The sequence below is a fragment of the Podarcis cretensis genome, assembly GCF_951804945.1.
Source record: "Podarcis cretensis genome assembly, chromosome: 16".
NCBI classification, from domain to species: domain Eukaryota; kingdom Metazoa; phylum Chordata; class Lepidosauria; order Squamata; family Lacertidae; genus Podarcis; species Podarcis cretensis.
Window position 1 is genome coordinate 44,368,630 of NC_137186.1, and position 17,827 is coordinate 44,386,456.

General features: G+C 46.9%; 1 protein-coding gene across 1 annotated transcript in view; it reads right to left on the reverse strand.

The window, feature by feature from the left end:
• Positions 1-17,827, reverse strand: part of MYO18B (myosin XVIIIB) — a 303,099-nt gene that overhangs the window by 198,351 nt on the left and 86,921 nt on the right. Inside the window, exons 14-15 of the mRNA XM_079957728.1 lie at positions 7,407-7,580; positions 3,045-3,135 (exon numbers count right to left, since the gene is read on the reverse strand). Of these exons, the coding sequence (XP_079813854.1) occupies positions 3,045-3,135; positions 7,407-7,580 (265 nt within the window). The remainder of the gene's footprint in view (positions 1-3,044; positions 3,136-7,406; positions 7,581-17,827) is intronic.

Here is a 17,827-nt window from a genome sequence, read left to right on the forward strand (position 1 = left end):
ACAATGTTCTTGTGCTTGGGTCCTGCTTGTGGGTTTCCCACAATGGGCATCTGATTGGCCACCGTGAAGAGAGGATGCTGGACTCGATGGGTCCCCATTGGCCTGGTCCAGCTACAGGACTCTCTTCTTACGTTGTTATGACAGGCTGCATTTCCACTTGGGTCACTTAAAAGGCCAAGATGATTCTTTTGCATTTGGGAAAGGAAGAATGCATGCATGCGCAGCACACAGTGAAGGTGATATTCAAGAGAGAAGTTGCCATAAATACCACATTCTCCCAAAGATGAGTGCTAAGACAGAGAATAAACCCTCTAAGATTTGAAGGCAGAAGAAAATCTCTCTGATCTAAGAACTATGTAACTAGGGAAGTGTCAGGGAACTGCCATCGGCTCAGGGGCGAGAGGGGAAAAGCCGGATGGATTACAGAGAGCCCCCAAAGATCGTGGGAAGCAGCACCTCTTCAGCGGAGGAGAGTAACCACGCCTCCAGTGGAGAGGAGCTTCAGGGCTTGGAAGCGGTGCCAGGACACCTTGCCTGAGCAAAGCGGGGAGGAGAGAGGTCCTCTGTTACCCACGCCCTCCTTGCGCAGTAGGCTTTCACACAGAGACAGCAAGCGCAGACTGGGCGTCAAGACTCTGCTGAGGAAGGTTTAAGGACCGCTCACTCTCAGATTCTGCCAGTGAATGAGCGAACCACGGTATAGTGGCACTCTGCATGGTGAAGGTTTTTTGGCACTAATAATGAGGCTTTACAGCCTACCAAGGAGGCATTTGCCTAATTGCTCTCGAGTAACCCCCTGATAGGGACGCAGGTGGCGCTGTGGGTTAAAGCCTCACCGCCTAGGGCTTGCCGATCGAAAGGTCGGCGGTTCGAATCCCTGCGGTCCCAGCGCCTGCCAACCTAGCAGTTCGAAAGCACCTCCGGGTGCAAGTAGATAAATAGGAACCGCTTACCAGCGGGAAGGTAAACGGCGTTTCCGTGTGCAGCTCTGGCTCTGGCTCTGGCCAGAGCAGCGATGTCACGCTGGCCACGTGACCCGGAAGTGTCTCCGGACAGCGCTGGCCCCTGGCCTCTTAAGTGAGATGGGCGCACAACCCCAGAGTCTGTCAAGACTGGCCCGTACGGGCAGGGGTACCTTTACCTTTACCTTTTTAACCCCCTGATATCCTTACAGGAAGGATGAATCTATCCGTTTTGGTTTCCCTCTTCCCCCTGGACCCTAAATTTAGTCCACATTTTTGCATTTATGTTTTTTTTTTCTTTTTGAAAAATGCTCACCAGCATTTTAGGTGCATTGCTCCTAACACAAACATTTTTGTATGCAATTTTAGCCAATGTACACAGTTTTTGCAAGCCGTACTCCTTAGGTACATGGCATTTTTGCACAAGGAGGTGTGCTCTCTACATCAATGGCTGGTGTGGCATTTTGGAAGAGGATTTGCTAGCACTTTCCAAGCCTGGTCCCAATGAAGCTTTAAGCAGCATTTTCTGCAGCTGTGAAGCCACAAGGAAAAGCCACCCCCAGCCCAGCAACAACAGCAGCAGATTGACAGCACATCTAGTAATTACTACAACCACCACCTTGTTGGGACAGAAGAGGCAACCAAGGCCTCTCCCTCCTGACCTTTGGATCCAGTCTAATGAAGCCTTTTTATTAGGAAGCAAGCCTCCCTGTGTCCCCCCGCCTGCCCCATATGAAGCTTGTTATTTGACTCCCTCAAGTGGGCACATTAATCTCAACATGCTGGTAACCTTCGTGTCATTCCTGCAAAGTCACATCCATTATTAATAAGTAAACAAGTGTTGCTCTCAGCACACCACAGTTTTCACTCCACATGCTCTCTTTTTTAAAATAAAAAGACCAACAACAAAACAAACAAATGCATCTTTACACCTATGCAGATAACAACAGGGTGTCCCACTTAATGGAAGCAAGGACATGGCAGGAACTAACCCAACTGCTGAATGGGAAAGAGGCTGAACCTATGTGTGGAAATGAGCACTAATTGGGAAAGGTCCATCCCAGGAAGCCTGACTCCAAGGCCCACCAACCAAGAGGCCCAACATGCTGGGAATTTCAGGTGCTTCAAGGGGCCAATGAGCTCTGTAGTTGCACCTTAAAGATGGAACTTGCTTCCAAAATTAGATTGCGGGCCTGCCGGGTGCTTGAGAGCTCCCCACATTCTCCTTGGGATTTCTGTGCAAGAAGAATCTAGATTGCAAAGAGGAGAACTGAGGACAAAGTGATGTCAGCATTAGTGGAGCTAAAAGCTACTTGATGGCTGAGGCACACACATGATCTTCTTATTTATTTAAAAAACATTTAAATACCACCATTCATTAACATTGACAACAACTGTACAGAAAACCATATTTAAAAGCTATTGTGGAACTATGTTCTCATGCAGGAGGAGGAGAATCTCGAAGGCAAATGAAACTTCACATATAAAAAGGCACCGCTCTTCCCTGATGTCTCCCTAGCTCTCTATGTTCAACATCCAAGAAAACCAGACTAAGATGCTACATATTCTCTCCAACATGTTTGGACAGCAAAAGCGACAGATGATTTAAAGACACTCACCCTGATGGAGGATCACATAGGAACCCAGGAAGTTGCCTTAGACAGAGTCAGACCATCGGTCCCCCTTGCTCAGTGTTGTCTACTCTGACTGGCAGTGGCTCCCAGAGTATCAGACAGGGGACTTCCCCAGTCCTCCCTGGAGATGCTGTCACAGATGGAACCTGGGACCTTCTGCATGCCAGGTGGGTGTTCTGCCCCAGAGCTATGGCCCTTTCACATCTTTCTTCCGCTGCAAGCATCCTTCACAAATGGCATTCCCTCCATACCAAACACCCGCCTCTCATTTATTCTCCAAGTTTCAACTGAAGTCTTTTTTAAAATGTAGGTGTCATGGGCAGTGGAAAACCCAGAAAGATGCAACAACCCCTCAGCTCTTCCTATAGCTCATCACATCTTTGTGATCTAGCCAAGGAAAGGCCTACTTTTCCAAAAGTGAGTTTGCAGCATTCAAAGACAAACATACCTGTTGATGAGCGACACAACAGCTGCAAACAGCTCCTCATAGAGCCCCGCAGCCATCCCTTCCACGCACTCCACACTTGTCATCTTGGGACCTGAAGGAGAGAGACAAAGATTGCTTAATTTTCCTGACAGTGCCTTTGGGCATGGCTGCTCAGCAGTCCTCCCCACATGCTGTTAGTTCAGAGCTTTGCGATCAAACCAGAAGCAATTTCCAACCAGGGCAACTGCTGTGTATGTCTGTTGCAGGAAAAAAACAGCAAAAGGTTTGTTGCACCTGAAGAAAACTAACCATTTGTTATGGCATAAGCCAGTCTTCACCAACCTGGTGCCCTCCAAATGTTTGAGTGACAGCTCCTGAGGACACCAGCCAGCAGGGTTGTCTGATGTTGCAACTGATGGCAGCTGTCATCCAAAATGTCTGGAAGGCATGACTCATAGAACTGTAGCGTTGGAAGGGACTAGTCCAACTCCTCCCTGTAATGCAGGAGGCCACTCCATCAGATGCATGACGTATTCTAACGAGGAGAGGGGCACACAGTCTCCAATACAACCTGCACCCAAACCACCAGCATCACATTGGAACTTTTCAACAGGGAATCAGCATGGGACACAAACTATCAAAATTAAAAATCCAAATCATGATGGACAGGTAGAGGCTTGAAGGGAATAGCCCAGCCCACTGCCATTGGCCCATACCTCCCCCAGCTTGTTTTAAAGCCATGTAAGTCCATATCCATCTTGTGGCACTGAGTTCCTGTAGTGGAAACACAGAAAATGGATGAGGAGGCTTGGTGGCCTTGCACAATTAACCCTTCATTTAAGGCCGTTTTAAGTCCTTGCAGGAGCACTTCTACCCTTGAAGAGGGCCCAGTTGGGGCTTGATTACCCAGATCATGGGACTGGGAGGATGTAGACATGACACTAATCAGTATAGGTGGAGGCGGTTGAGGCATTAAGCCTTGCCTATCTGGGCTGGGTATAAATAACAGGGCTTGAACCTAAATGCAGTGTGCCTGGATGTGGGTCAAGGTTGCTGCATTGCAAACCAGACAGAAGAGCCACTCTGCTGTTGTTTCTTAGGCCTAAGGAGGGATTTGGGTTAGTGGTCTGGTACTATGTGTTGGTTGCTTGGGTAAATGTTTGTTGGGGATTGATTATTTGTGTGTGTGTGTTAAATGAGAAGGGGGTTCATTGACTGTGTCTGTTTGGGGAGGTTTTGCACTGTTGTATGTGGGTATAGAAGCCTATTTTGTTCAATAAAGTTCAGTCTTCTTCCACTAAGTTGTTTGTTTATCAAAGATCCATTATGAACAAAAACTTGTTTGCATTTGGAAAAACAGTTTCAAACATTATCTGTGTGCAGAATGACTTTCCTCCATTCTGAATCCATTTAATTTAGTGACTACCTCCTTCCCGATTCTAGTATAATGGGAGAGAGATAAAAATTGCTCACTCTATAAATACATATATTCCATTTTCCATCCTGTGCATAATTTTATAAACTTCTGTCATGTCCTTTTGCAGTTGTCCCTTTTCCAAACTGATCTGAATGTTAGTTAGATGCACTGAGAGATCTTAAATGTTGCCAACAGCTGCAGGGTTCAGCTCTTGTTCTTCTTGGGAGGGCAGATCTTTTCCTGTTGCAAAAAACCTGAATTGGGGTAGGGGACTTTGAAATATTGATTGGAGGAGAGTTTAAGGAAGGAAGAAGGGGCAGCAGGTGCCTCTTTGAGGGTTTTACATGCTTAGAACCTGAGCCCGTTGCTAAGGAAACCAACTACAGCTGGCATCTTTTCTAAATTGTTTTCAGGTCCATTCCTTGGCAAATTTCAGCCACGAATAAATACTGGTTGTTACTTAGTGCACAAAAGCAGGTAGCAGTGGGGGGGCGGGAGGCAGTAGATGAAAAGAGTTACAGAAAAGCAGAGGGGGGGGGCGTTGTCAAGGCAAAAAACAGCAAGAAAGCTGGCCGCAAACAGCTTGTTGCCTGTCCCAGATCTCAGTAGGCAGCTAATATCTTGGTTACGCCTTCCTTCTCCAACCCGCTTTTCCTGCTTTCAAATACCTGGCAGATTTACAATTCAAAGAGCTGTTTGGAAAGCCAGCTGCGCTTAGCTACCTTTTTTTAAAGAGCTGAAAATCAAAAGGGTTTTATTTTTAAATAACCAATCTCATTGTTTTGTGTTCAAGTGCAAAAAAAAAATATGTTACCTCTGATTGCCCCTGTTGTAGTCAAAAATTTGAAGGCAATTTGCCTCTGACAAGGTGGCTTTGCATGCTGTGGCCCACAGAGTGCTAGTTAGTAGGGAGGGGGGAGTGGTCCTTGGATACGGGGTTGTGAGCACTTCCTCTCCTCCTGCATCACTGCCTGCAAATGTGTCCACACTTACCTAATCATTGCATGAGTGCCACAATTAAGAGAGGCAGAACAATAAGGAGTGTGACAGAGAGGCAGAGAGAGAAGTGATACGCAGAAAGAACCCAGACCTCAGTGAAAGAGCACTTGGCTTTGCATACAGAAGGTCTCAGGTGCAACTTCCAGGTAAGAAATGTGCTTGGTCAGCAGGCCTAAGCTCAGGCATAGGACAGCTACTGTCAACCAGGGCTTATTTTCGGCCAGAACTTAATTCCAGCACCTCTCCGGTGGGTGCCATTACCATTATAAGAGAACAAGGGAGACATTCATGTTGAGTTCTGGCACCTCTTTTTCGGAAAAAAACAGCACTGCTGTCAACCAAAGCAGACTGCATTGGATTTGGTGGGCCATCATTCTCCATAGGAACACAGGAAGCTGCCTGTACTGAGCCAGATCATTGGCTCACCAGGCACAGAGGTATTTCCCAATCCTATCTGGTGAAGCTGGCAGGGATTGTGTGAAGATCTGATAAGATCTTAATTGCACTGGCCAGCTAATTGCTTTATGGCCCAAATTAGCCCCAGTGGTCCGGCACGCTTCCCAGCCACGCTGCTCTCAGACCTTCTTCAGGGCTCCGGTTTCGCCTTGCAGAGTAAAAACACAGCGGATCAAAACCGTTGCAGTCTGCTTCAGATCCAAACACACCAAGCACTGTGTATGTCCAAATTCATCAGTTCTTTATTGCAGCAAATATTTACAGCTCAGCGTTTCCCAAATTCTCCTGGACTGCTAGCATTCATGGCGTCCTCTCTCAGAGACACAGAGAGAACAACAAGTAGAGCTCCTCCCTCCTTTCAAACGTCAGAATGGGAGGCACACCTCAGAACAAACATTAACCCAGTAAGTTCTGAACCCCAACAGATTGACCCTAGCACCTTTCATGTGCTAAGCAAGTGCTCTGTCCCTGAGCCATAGCCCTTCCTTAGACTTCAGTGTGGGGAATCTGCTCATGGTTCAGGGCTTGGAATCTCTAAGGAGGACCTTTTTGGCAGTAGAGCTGAGAATGGCCTCTGTGAGCCTCAGCTGCCTCTTTCTGTTTACTACACTGACAATACTGAGGTCGGGTGAGCAGTGCAGCTTCACAGGTCCCTGTTACAAGGTGAATTCCATGCTATGCAAAGGGATTAAGGGCAAAACTGCTTTTACTATAATGCTGTTATACAAATCTATGGTGTGAACACACTTGAAATATTGTGTGCAACTCTGGCTGCCTCACCTCAAAAAGGACATTGCAAAGTTGAAAAAGGTTCAGAAAAGGGCAAGCAAAATGATAAACTCTCTTATAAAGAAAGGGTACACCAACTGGGTATTTTTATTCTAAAGAAAAGGAGAGCAAGAGGGTACAGGTCAGAGGTTAATAATGTTATGCATGGTGCGGTGAAAGAGAAGCTTTTCTCTCTCATAAAACTAAAACCCAGGGAGTATCAAACAATGTCTTGTGCAGAAAGAGTGGAGAAAAAAAGTTTTTCTTGTTCTCTCTGAATAGCAGAACCCAAAGGAGTCATCCTGTGAAGCTAAATGGTGGGAGATTCAGAACAGAAACACTTCTTTACAGAGCACATAGCTAACCCTTGGGATTCACTGCCACAAGATACAGTGATGCCACCAACTTGGGTAGCTTTGAAAGTGGTTTAGACAAGTTCATGGAAAATAAGTTTACCATCAACACCTAGCCACAGAGACAGTGCGTTGCTTCCAGTAAGGGAATCATGAGCAGGGAGAGTGCTGCTACTGTACTCATGTCCTGCTTGTGGACTGGCCACTGTGAAAACAGGATGCTGCACTAGATGGGCCAAGGGTAGGGAGGGAATCTATCTGTACCTGTTTGAGTTGTTCCCAAGATGGATTCAAACATGCATATTCAACCCAAGGTTGATGGAGGGAGGGGAATTGTCAAAACGGAGCCTCTCTTTCCCCTGCTAACTTTGCATGAGGAAAGGCCCTTACCATCCGACCAGCCTTGGTCCTGGCTGAGCTGTCCTCCGGCTCCAGACGTGACCTGCTCAATAATCCTCTGGAGGTGGTGCTTGAAGACGGCTGTTGTGAGCTCCTCAAAATCGCAGCCAAGGACTTCCGCTGCCTTGTTGGCCCACTCAAACTGCATGAACTGCTTCCTGCCAACTGAACAGAAAGGAGAGGAAGGGGCTTATGCTCAGGAAGCCTTTGTTTTCCATGACAACTCCTTCTGGCTCACTTTTAATGCTTAAATTTGTGAATTCTGTGATTTGTGAATGACAAATTATTTATTTGTAATTTACAATATGATATTGATATAATTCACATATGATAGCCATCTTCAAATATCTCAAGGGTGTCACATGGAAGAAGGGAACAAGCTTGTTTTCTACTGCTCCTGAGGGTAGGACTCAAAACAATGGCTTCAGGTTTCAAGAAAGGAGATTCTGACTAAACATCAGGAAGAACTTTCTGACAGTGAGAGTTGTTCATGATGTTGGATGATGGCCACCTGCCATGGATGCTTTAGCCGAGATTCCTGCATTGGTGGGGGTTGGACTGGATGACCCTCGGGGTCCTTTCCAACTCTACAATTCTATGATTCTATTTATTTCATATCATTTATATATACACCACCCAATTGTAAGAAGAAAAAATGTCAGAGTGGTTTGCAAAAAGAATAAAACAGCAAAATCAATAACAGTTAAGAACAGCTACTGAAAACATTCAAATCATATTTAAGATCAAATATAAACCAACAACAGATTAAAAACACATGTCAGCATTCTACATATCCATGTAAGCTTGTTGAAACAAAACTGCTTTTAGCAGGTGCTGAAGAGCACAGTGAAGATGCCTGCCTGGTGTCAAGAGGCAGGGAGTTCCCTAGGGTGGGTGCTGCCACACTAAGAAATCGATTACTCACAGCAGTACAGTGGTACCTCAGTTTACAAATTTAATCCATTCTGGAAGTCTGTTCTTAAACTGAAACCGTTCTTGAACCAAGGGTCACTTTCCCTAATGAGGCCTTCCGCCGCCCAGGGCCCTTCCACTGTTCAGATTCCGTTCTTAGACCAAGGTAAAGTTTGCAAACTGAGACACTACTTCTGGTTTTGTAAACCAAATAGTTCGTAAACAGGGCTGTTCTTAAACCGAGGTACCACTGTACATGTTTTAAGTGTCCCCTGTAACAAGGCCAGTTCTGCACATGGGCCTATGTGGCTAAGGGGATCAAGTCTGTAGTGCTGATGTATCCTGGGTGGGCTGTGTTTCCGTTAAGAGTGGCCAAAGAAATAGAGCACGGTAGCCAGAGGAAAAGAAAACCAAAGCAAGTTCATGAGGCAGACTTTTTTTAAAGAGAGGGGGAGAGAAGGAAACGAATCAGGTCTGAAAATGAATGGCTATTCACGTACAAAGTGCTTGCGGTAATTAGCTGCAATTTGATGGCAGCCATTCATAAACGAGACAGAGAGCAGAATTAAACTGATGGTAGCAATTAGATTTCATTTCACCTCTGAGCGTTGCCTTCGATTTTGCCCTGCAGGAGTCATATTTCCATGCGCTGAAATGCAGCACAGCATTTGCTGGTGGCTTTGAAAGGGCACCTACAAAATAAGAGCCCACTCCCCTGCCTCCAGCTCTGCCCACTGCTCTCCCCTTTGGAAAGACTCTTTGTGGGACTGCCCGGAAGGCCTCCTGCAAGGAGCAGCCAATCCTGGAAAGAATGGGGCTACAGCCACCCAGCCACACCCCCACAAAACCAACTGGGTGAATATATTTCCAAGGAAATCGTTTATCCCCTGGGATAATCACTTCAACTTCATGTTTCCCAAAAAGGATCAATAGAGAGTCAAATTGCAGAATGAGCCAGTCTGCAAAGCTTCAGACTGATAAGTTGCAGAACCCACAAGCTGGCAGGAAACCAGGTCCTACATATGCAACTTGGAAGCTGGATAGAAAGGCAATGGAGCAAGGAGCAAGGTCTCTCACTGGGTTAAGTCTTATGACATGATGAAAAAAAGACAAGAAGGGAAAGAGCCACCCACATGCTGACCCGACAAACTGTCTGAAATGGTCAGTCCCCTTTTCTCAGGACTAGCAATCTCTAGCTAAACAAGGCAAAACAAACCTCAAACCCTACAATTCCAAACCACAATTCCTCAGATTCCTTTCATTCTTTTTTTGGAGGGGGAGAACCATGATAGTTTAAATATGTCCTCCTTTATGCATAAAAACATAAGTCTTTCATCTGTGGAAGGATTTGCATCACAGTCCTGGATTTGCATGAACTCAGGGCAGGGGAGCTAAAAAGAAGGCAATTTTTAAACAACAGCAGACTTTTGAACAATGCAGGGAAAGAGAGAGAGGAACTGTGAACATATGGGGGACTTGAAGGAGCTGTGGGGATTGTTGATGTGTGTGCAGCATCTACTCTTGGGTTTTCTTCTTTTAATAGACTTGCAACAGAGTTTTGTTTTAATTGAGTATCTTTATTATTTACAACAAATTACACTGGTCAAATACAAATATAAAATAACATACGTAATCCTTTCCTCTTCCAGCCATCCAGCCAGAGACCTAATGCTGACTCATGTTCATTTACATACTGACACTTGACACTCTGACCCTTATTGATCACATTCCCTTTATAAAGGCTCCTGTTGCTGGGTAGATTTTTCTATTGCCTAGCAACCTGTTTAAGACCAAGTTCTTTCTATTCTTTCTAGAATATTCCAACAGGGATATGGGGCATTAAAGGAGGCATGAGGAGATGGGGGCAGGGGTGAAACCATGCTTCATTTCACCTGGGTCAAAAACCCAGTTTGGCGCCCCCTCCACAAACATTTGCGTACACACAGGTTGGGAGCCTCAATGGTGTTCCTCTGGGGCAAAAAAGAAAACAAAAAACCAGCTAGCCCCCCGTAGCTATGGATGGGGGCATTAGGTGAAGTGCAAATTGGGGGTTGGCAAGCGGGGTGGGGAGTTTGGCAAGGGTGCAGGGTAGGTGGGGCTGGCAAACAATGCAAGCAGGAGCAGCAGGCTCCTTGACTCCAACAGTCCTTACTGGAACAAGTTCAAACCACTGGGCTCTTAATGGCAGCTACTGTCCTAGTAGGTCAGAGGGGGCAGGGTTTCTGTTGAGGCAGGTGATTAGCTGTGGGAGGAGCTTATCACAGCTTGCAGGGCAGTTTGATCCATCTCTTAGATTTAGGGGAGCTAGTCTCAATCGTTTGTTGAGGGAGACCTAGGGTTTTTTTGGGGGGAGTTATTTGTCCTCTCTGCACGCTTCTTATGATGGAGGACCGCTGTAGCCCCCCCCAATGACACGTTCTCAAGATGGAGAGTGAGGGAACAGCTGCAGTCGGCTGCGGTTCCTGCACAATGTTTGCCATCTTGGCAAAGGTTGCAGGCAGCTTTACCTGCAGCAATTGCATGTTGATTGCCCTCTTAGAAGACAAAGTCCAGCAACTGGAGGAACGTGTAGCTACGCTCCAAAGAATTAGAGAGCTGGAGCTCTTCTTGGAAGCAACAGAACACACCGTCTCCACCAAGGAGGAGACAGGGGACTCCCCTGAGAAGGAGGCTAGTTCACCAACACAGGAGCCAGATATATGGAGAAACGTGACTCAAAGAAGTAGGAAGCCCAGGGTTCACTCTGATTGTTTAGAAATACACAATCGCTTTGAGGTCCTCTCCCCTAGCATGGAAGATGAAGAGCAGACTCCATTTGAGGATCTCTCCCTCATTACAGTCGATCAGGTATACGAAGACGAGCAGCAAAGTCAGTCCTCAGGGAATGTGCAGGCGACCTTGGAACGGACAGCTCACGGAAGAACCCCGACCAAACCTAAGAGGAGGCGTGTAGTGGTGATAGGGGATTGCCTACTGAGGGGAACAGAAGCAGTGATCTGTGGGCCTGACAAGATGTATCGGGAAGTGTGCTGTCTCCCCGGGGCTAAGATCCAAGATGTAACTGAACGACTGCAAGGAATCATAAAACCCACTGACAAATACCCCTTCCTCTTGGTTCATGTGGGAACCAATGACACTGCAAGCAATAGCCTCCAGAAGATCAAAAGAGACTATGAGGCTCTGGGCAGGAAATTGAAGCAATTAAATGCACAAATTGTCATCTCATCTGTCCTCCCAGTTGAATGACGTGGCCCAGGGAGAGAGAGAAAAATAGTGGAAGTGAACAGCTGGCTTCGCAAATGGTGTAAACAGGAACAGTTTGGATTCTTGGATCACGGACTGAAGTTTCTTGAAGACGGACTTCTGGCAAGCGATGGGCTGCACCTCACAACGGTTGGGAGGAATGTTTTCGCCAAAAATCTCAGAAACCTCATCAGGAGGGCTTTAAACTGACTAATGTGGGGGAGGGAGACAGTGCTCCTGAAGGTAGGAGTCTATCAGTTGATGAAGATGATCATCCAAATGTCATAGACCAAATGGAGCAAACAGCATGCAGACCTAGTGGTGGGAGGAAAAAATCCTTAAATAAGAGACACGGGGGAATGATTAATGGACTTCAATGTCTGTACACTAATGCGCAAAGCATGGGAAATAAACAAGATGAGCTTGAGCTCTTGGTACAGCAAACTAAATATGACATAATAGGCATCACTGAAACCTGGTGGGATAAGTCCCATGACTGGAATGTAATAATGGAGGGATACAATCTATTTCAGAGAAACAGACCAGACAAGAAAGGAGGAGGAGTGGCGTTATATGTCAGGGATGTGTATACCTGTGAAGAGATCCAAGATTTAGAACCTCAAAGCCAAAGTGAGAGCATTTGGGTCAAAATTAAGGGAGAGAAGAATAACAGGGACCTCATTGTGGGAGTTTACTATAGATCCCCAACCCAAACGGAGGACATAGATGATGCCTTCCTGGAACAGATGGCCAAGCATGCAAAAGGAAGGGAGATAGTAGTAATGGGGGACTTCAATTACCCGGATATTTGCTGGATGTCAAACTCAGCCAAGAGCATAAGGTCAAACAGATTCCTCACTGGCCTTGCAGACAACTTCGTTGTCCAGAAAGTGGGAGAAGCAACAAGAGGAACAGCCATTTTAGATCTGGTCCTAACCAGTGTTGATGACCTGGTTAGTGGGATAGAAGTGGAAGGATCATTAGGCGCGAGTGATCATGCTCTTCTGAAGTTTACTATACGGCGGAAAGGAGCAGCCAAGCATACTAGGACTCAATTTCTTGACTTTAAGAAAGCCGACTTCATAAAACTTAGGGAAGTGCTGGGTGAGATCCCATGGACAGTAATACTAGAAGGAAAGGGAGTTCATGATGGCTGGGAGTTTGTTAAGAGGGAGATAGTAAAAGCACAATTTCAGGCAATACCAATGAGACGGAAACATGGAAGGTGCCTAAAAAAGCCAGGGTGGCTATCTAAAGAACTTTTAACTGAGTTAAGATTAAAAAAGGATGTGTACAAAAAATGGAAAAGGGGGAAACCACCAAAGAGGAATTCAAACAAATAGCCAGCACGTGTAGACACAAAGTCAGAAAAGCTAAAGCACAGAATGAACTCAGGCTTGCTAGAGAGGTTAAAAGCAACAAAAAAGGCTTTTATGGGTATGTTCGTAGCAAAAGGAAGAACAAAGAAACAGTGGGGTCACTCAGAGGAGAAGATGGTGAAATGCAAACAGGGGACACAGAAAGGGCTGAACTCCTCAATGCCTTCTTTGCCTCAGTCTTCTCCAATAAAGAAAACAATGCCCGACCTGAAGAATTTGGAGCAAATGATTCAGCAGAGGAAACACAGCCCAGAATAACTAAGGAGATAGTACAAGAATACTTGGCTAGTTTAGATGAACTGCATCCAAGAGTATTAAAAGAACTGGCAGATGTGATCTCAGAACCACTGGCAGTCATCTTTGAGAATTCCTGGAGAACAGGCGAAGTCCCGGCAGACTGGAGGAGGGCAAATGTTGTCCCTATTTTCAAAAAGGGGAAAAGAGAGGACCCAAATAATTACCGCCCAGTCAGTCTGACATCAATACCAGGGAAGATTCTGGAGCAGATCATTAAGCAAACAGTCTGTGAACACCTAGAAAGGAATGTTGTGATCACCAATAGTCAGCATGGATTTCTGAAAAATAAGTCATGTCAGACTAACCTGATCTCGTTTTTTGACAGAATTACAAGCCTGGTAGATGAAGGGAACGCAGTGGATGTAGCCTACCTTGATTTCAGCAAGGCATTTGACAAGGTGCCCCATGATATTCTTGTAAAGAAGCTGGTAAAATGCAGACTTGATTATGCTACCACTCAGTGGATTTGTAACTGGCTGACTGACCGAACCCAAAGGGTGCTCATCAATGGTTCCTCTTCATCCTGGAGAAGAGTGACTAGTGGGGTGCCACAGGGTTCTGTCTTGGGCCCGGTCTTATTCAACATCTTTATCAACGACTTGGATGATGGACTCAAGGGCATCCTGATCAAATTTGCAGATGACACCAAACTGGGAGGGGTGGCTAACACCCCAGAGGACAGGATCACACTTCAAAACGACCTTGACAGATTAGAGAACTGGGCCAAAACAAACAAGATGAATTTTAACAGGGAGAAATGTAAAGTATTGCACTTGGGCAAAAAAAATGAGAGGCACAAATACAAGATGGGTGACACCTGGCTTGAGAACAGTACATGTGAAAAGGATCTAGGAGTCTTGGTTGACCACAAACTTGACATGAGCCAACAGTGTGACGCGGCAGCTAAAAAAGCCAATGCAATTCTGGGCTGCATCAATAGGAGTATAGCATCTAGATCAAGGGAAGTAATAGTGCCACTGTATTCTGCTCTGGTCGGACCTCACCTGGAGTACTGTGTCCAGTTCTGGGCACCACAGTTCAAGAAGGACACTGACAAACTGGAACGTGTCCAGAGGAGGGCAACCAAAATGGTCAAAGGCCTGGAAACGATGCCTTATGAGGAACGGCTAAGGGAGCTGGGCATGTTTAGCCTGGAGAAGAGGAGGTTAAGGGGTGATATGATAGGTAAAGGTAAAGGTACCCCTGCCCGTACGGGCCAGTCTTGACAGACTCTGGGGTTGTGCGCCCATCTCACTTAAGAGGCCAGGGGCCAGCGCTGTCCGGAGACACTTCCGGGTCACGTGGCCAGCGTGACATCGCTGCTCTGGCGAGCCAGAGCCGCACACGGAAACGCCGTTTACCTTCCCGCTGGTAAGCGGTCCCTATTTATCTACTTGCACCCAGAGGTGCTTTCGAACTGCTAGGTTGGCAGGCGCTGGGACCGAGCAGCGGGAGCGCACCCCGCCGCAGGGATTCGAACCGCCGACCTTTCGATCGGCAAGCCCTAGGCGCTGAGGCTTTAACCCACAGCGCCACCTGCGTCCCAAGCGCCACCTGCGTAGCCATGTTCAAATATATAAAAGGATGTCACATAGAGGAGGGCGAAAGGTTGTTTTCTGCTGCTCCAGAGAAGCGGACACGGAGCAATGGTTCCAAATTACAAAAAAAAAGATTCCACCTAAACATTAGGAAGAACTTCCTGACAGTAAGAGCTGTTCGACAGTGGAATTTGCTGCCAAGGAGTGTAGTGGAGTCTCCTTCTTTGGAGGTCTTTAAGCAGAGGCTTGACAACCATATGTCAGGAGTGCTCTGATGGTGTTTCCTGCTTGGCAGGGGGTTGGACTCGATGGCCCTTGTGGTCTCTTCCAACTCTATGATTCTATGATTCTAGGCTGGAGCGTGGAGCTAGACGGGTGGTGTTGCTCCAGCAATGAAGCCAGTCAGACCAGGGAGCTTATAGAGGAGCTGAAGCCAGGCCCTGATCCACGCAGAGGTTTCCATGCACTTCCACGTTAAAGCTTCTGCCTATGTCCTCATCTCCACCTGCATGCAGCACATGGAACTGGTCTCCTATTTGGTTGCATAAACAGGGATTTAGCCTTCAACTTAAGGATCTTGCGCCTAGAGGGGCACGTTCCTCATGTTGACTTCTGTACCACTTTTTTTCTTCATTAGGGGGGTTATTTACACATCCCCCCGCAAAAAAAGAGGACACAGAATTGCAAACAATTTTCATGTTCTAATTTATATGTATAGATCAAGGAGAAAGTCAGCTCAGCTCACATTTCAAGGCAACCAAAATTTACACCTATCCAAACTTTGTGATGCAGTTCTCCAGCCAACCAACATTTACAACAAATATTAGGAAAAAATGTTTATAAAAATGAATATATTTGTGAAAGTAATACACAAATGTGCCTTGTGTTTGGGGAAATTGCTTGCAAAACTGTATAGTATTAGTCAAAACTGCATACAAAAATGTGTTTATTGGGAAACATGAATGTGAACATTCTGATGAATTTTTCAAAAAGAATTTTCCAAAAAGAAAATGACAAATTGCTGTGGAAATGTGGAGGACTGAATTTAAGTTTGGAAAAATGAGAAACTGAAAGAACCAAAAGTAGCACATCTTTCCATCACTAGTAAAGATGCAGATTTTAAAAATCCATGATCATTGAAATAGAAATGCAAAACATCTCAGCATGGTCAAGGAGCCTGTGCCCAGGGGACCAGGGTGATTGCTCAGGCTGCCTTCTAAGTGCCAGCCATGGATGCTCAACCACAAGTCACTGCCACCACTCAACTCTCCCTTCTTAGGGTCCTTTAAACTGGCCAGTGACAGGTCAGTTGTTCACACATCATTGTGAACTCTTTGATCAACTGTTACGGAGCAGAAAGGGGGGTCATGTTTGTAATCCATTCCCATTCCCATAAAGCCTGTGGAGGGTTCGAGGCGATGACCTCGAGGGCACTCTGCCCTGCAGAGACCCTCCAACCCCTCCATTGTGTCGCACCAAGCACCACACAAAACTCAAGCCCTGAAATAAAAGTGCCCCTTTTCTCCCTGCGCCCCTAGACTATATAAACTAAGACCCTATTATTCTCTAATCATCGGTGCATAAAATGTGCCTTTCAATACTGTCAGAGCTGCCTCTAGGTCCCAGCTCACAGAGGACCAACGCTAGGCTGTCGTTATGTACAAAAGTCTTTATTGAGGATTAGTTTCCATTTCAAAGCCGTAGCGCGCAGCTCTACGTCTTAAAGCCTAGACCGGCGAAGTACCGTCTGAGTCTCCTTCCCTATGACACCAGTTTAAGATCCTAGCCCTGCTCCACCTTTTACGCTGCTCTCTCCTCCTCTGGGTCCTCCTGCCCGCTGGGGCATTGCCCTTTCTGGACTCTTCCGACGCTGGATCGCTTAGCTCCTCCCCTTCCCTCCGGCGGGCTTTAGGAACCGGTTCCCAATCCTCACTCTCTGCTGTCCCGCGCTCCTGTACATTTGAACTTGCCTCTCGCGCCAACCCAGTGACCTTCCTCCTGACCGTTACACTACTTCTGTCACTGCTTCCCTCTTCCGGGACACTGGCCGGATCTGACCTCCCCTCCATTGTCTGACTCTCCGATGGAGGTGTGGTCAGCCCTGCCTTATCTTCTCTCCCTGGTGGGGAATGCACTGGCCCTGATCCTTGGGACTCTTCCCCCCCCCCACTCTGCTCTGGTGGGGAAGCTGGTCCTGATTTCCAACTACTGCTCTGGGAGTCCCTGCTCCCCCCTTGCTCCTGGGACGTTCCCCTTGGGAACCCCCTACCCCTGGCCACTGGCGCCCCCTTCTGTGAATCTTCCGATTCGCTGGAGAGGCTCATGGAATCCCTCGGTTCACTGTCCTCTTCTCCTACGCTCCCTTCGGATTCCTCCCCCTCGCTCTCCATCTCCTCTCCTCCCTGTGCCTCTGCTCCTGAACCCCTGACAAATACATGCTCCGCTCTGCATGTTTCACCCCTCCTTTGCCCATATGTTAATCCTGTATAACCCACCCCTTTCCTGATGTAATCATGATGTAGCAATGATGTAGTGATGATGCTTTTGAACTGTATCTGGGGTAATGGTGGGAAGTTTTAAAAGTTCTCGACACCCCATCAATCTTACCTTGAACCTGCTGCGCAATAAACGTGGATCTTCTCTAAATTGCTCCGGTCTCTGGCTGCGCTCCTTTTGTTCCACAGGGACCCGCAGACTCAGTCCGACGAGTTAGGTGGCAGAGCAGCCTCGCACCTAGATTTTCCATAACAGTTTGGCGCCCAATGTGGGGCTGCGGTTCTCCCATGTTGCTGACCGGGAGCCCTGAAGTCTTCAGCCGGCACCGGGCCGTTTTGCCTGGGAAGATCCCTCTGGACCCCTGGCCATCTTCAGGGCGGTAATCGACCAGCCTCAAGGGGTTCAGCCGGGGAGCAAAGAGAGATCCGGCCGGCTTATTCAACGACCCCAGGATCACAGCTGAAGGCACGTGAGTATAAGTTAAAATCCAGTGCACTGGTGGGAAGGGGGGTGGTAATCTCCTGGCAACTTAATTCTCTGCCCTCTT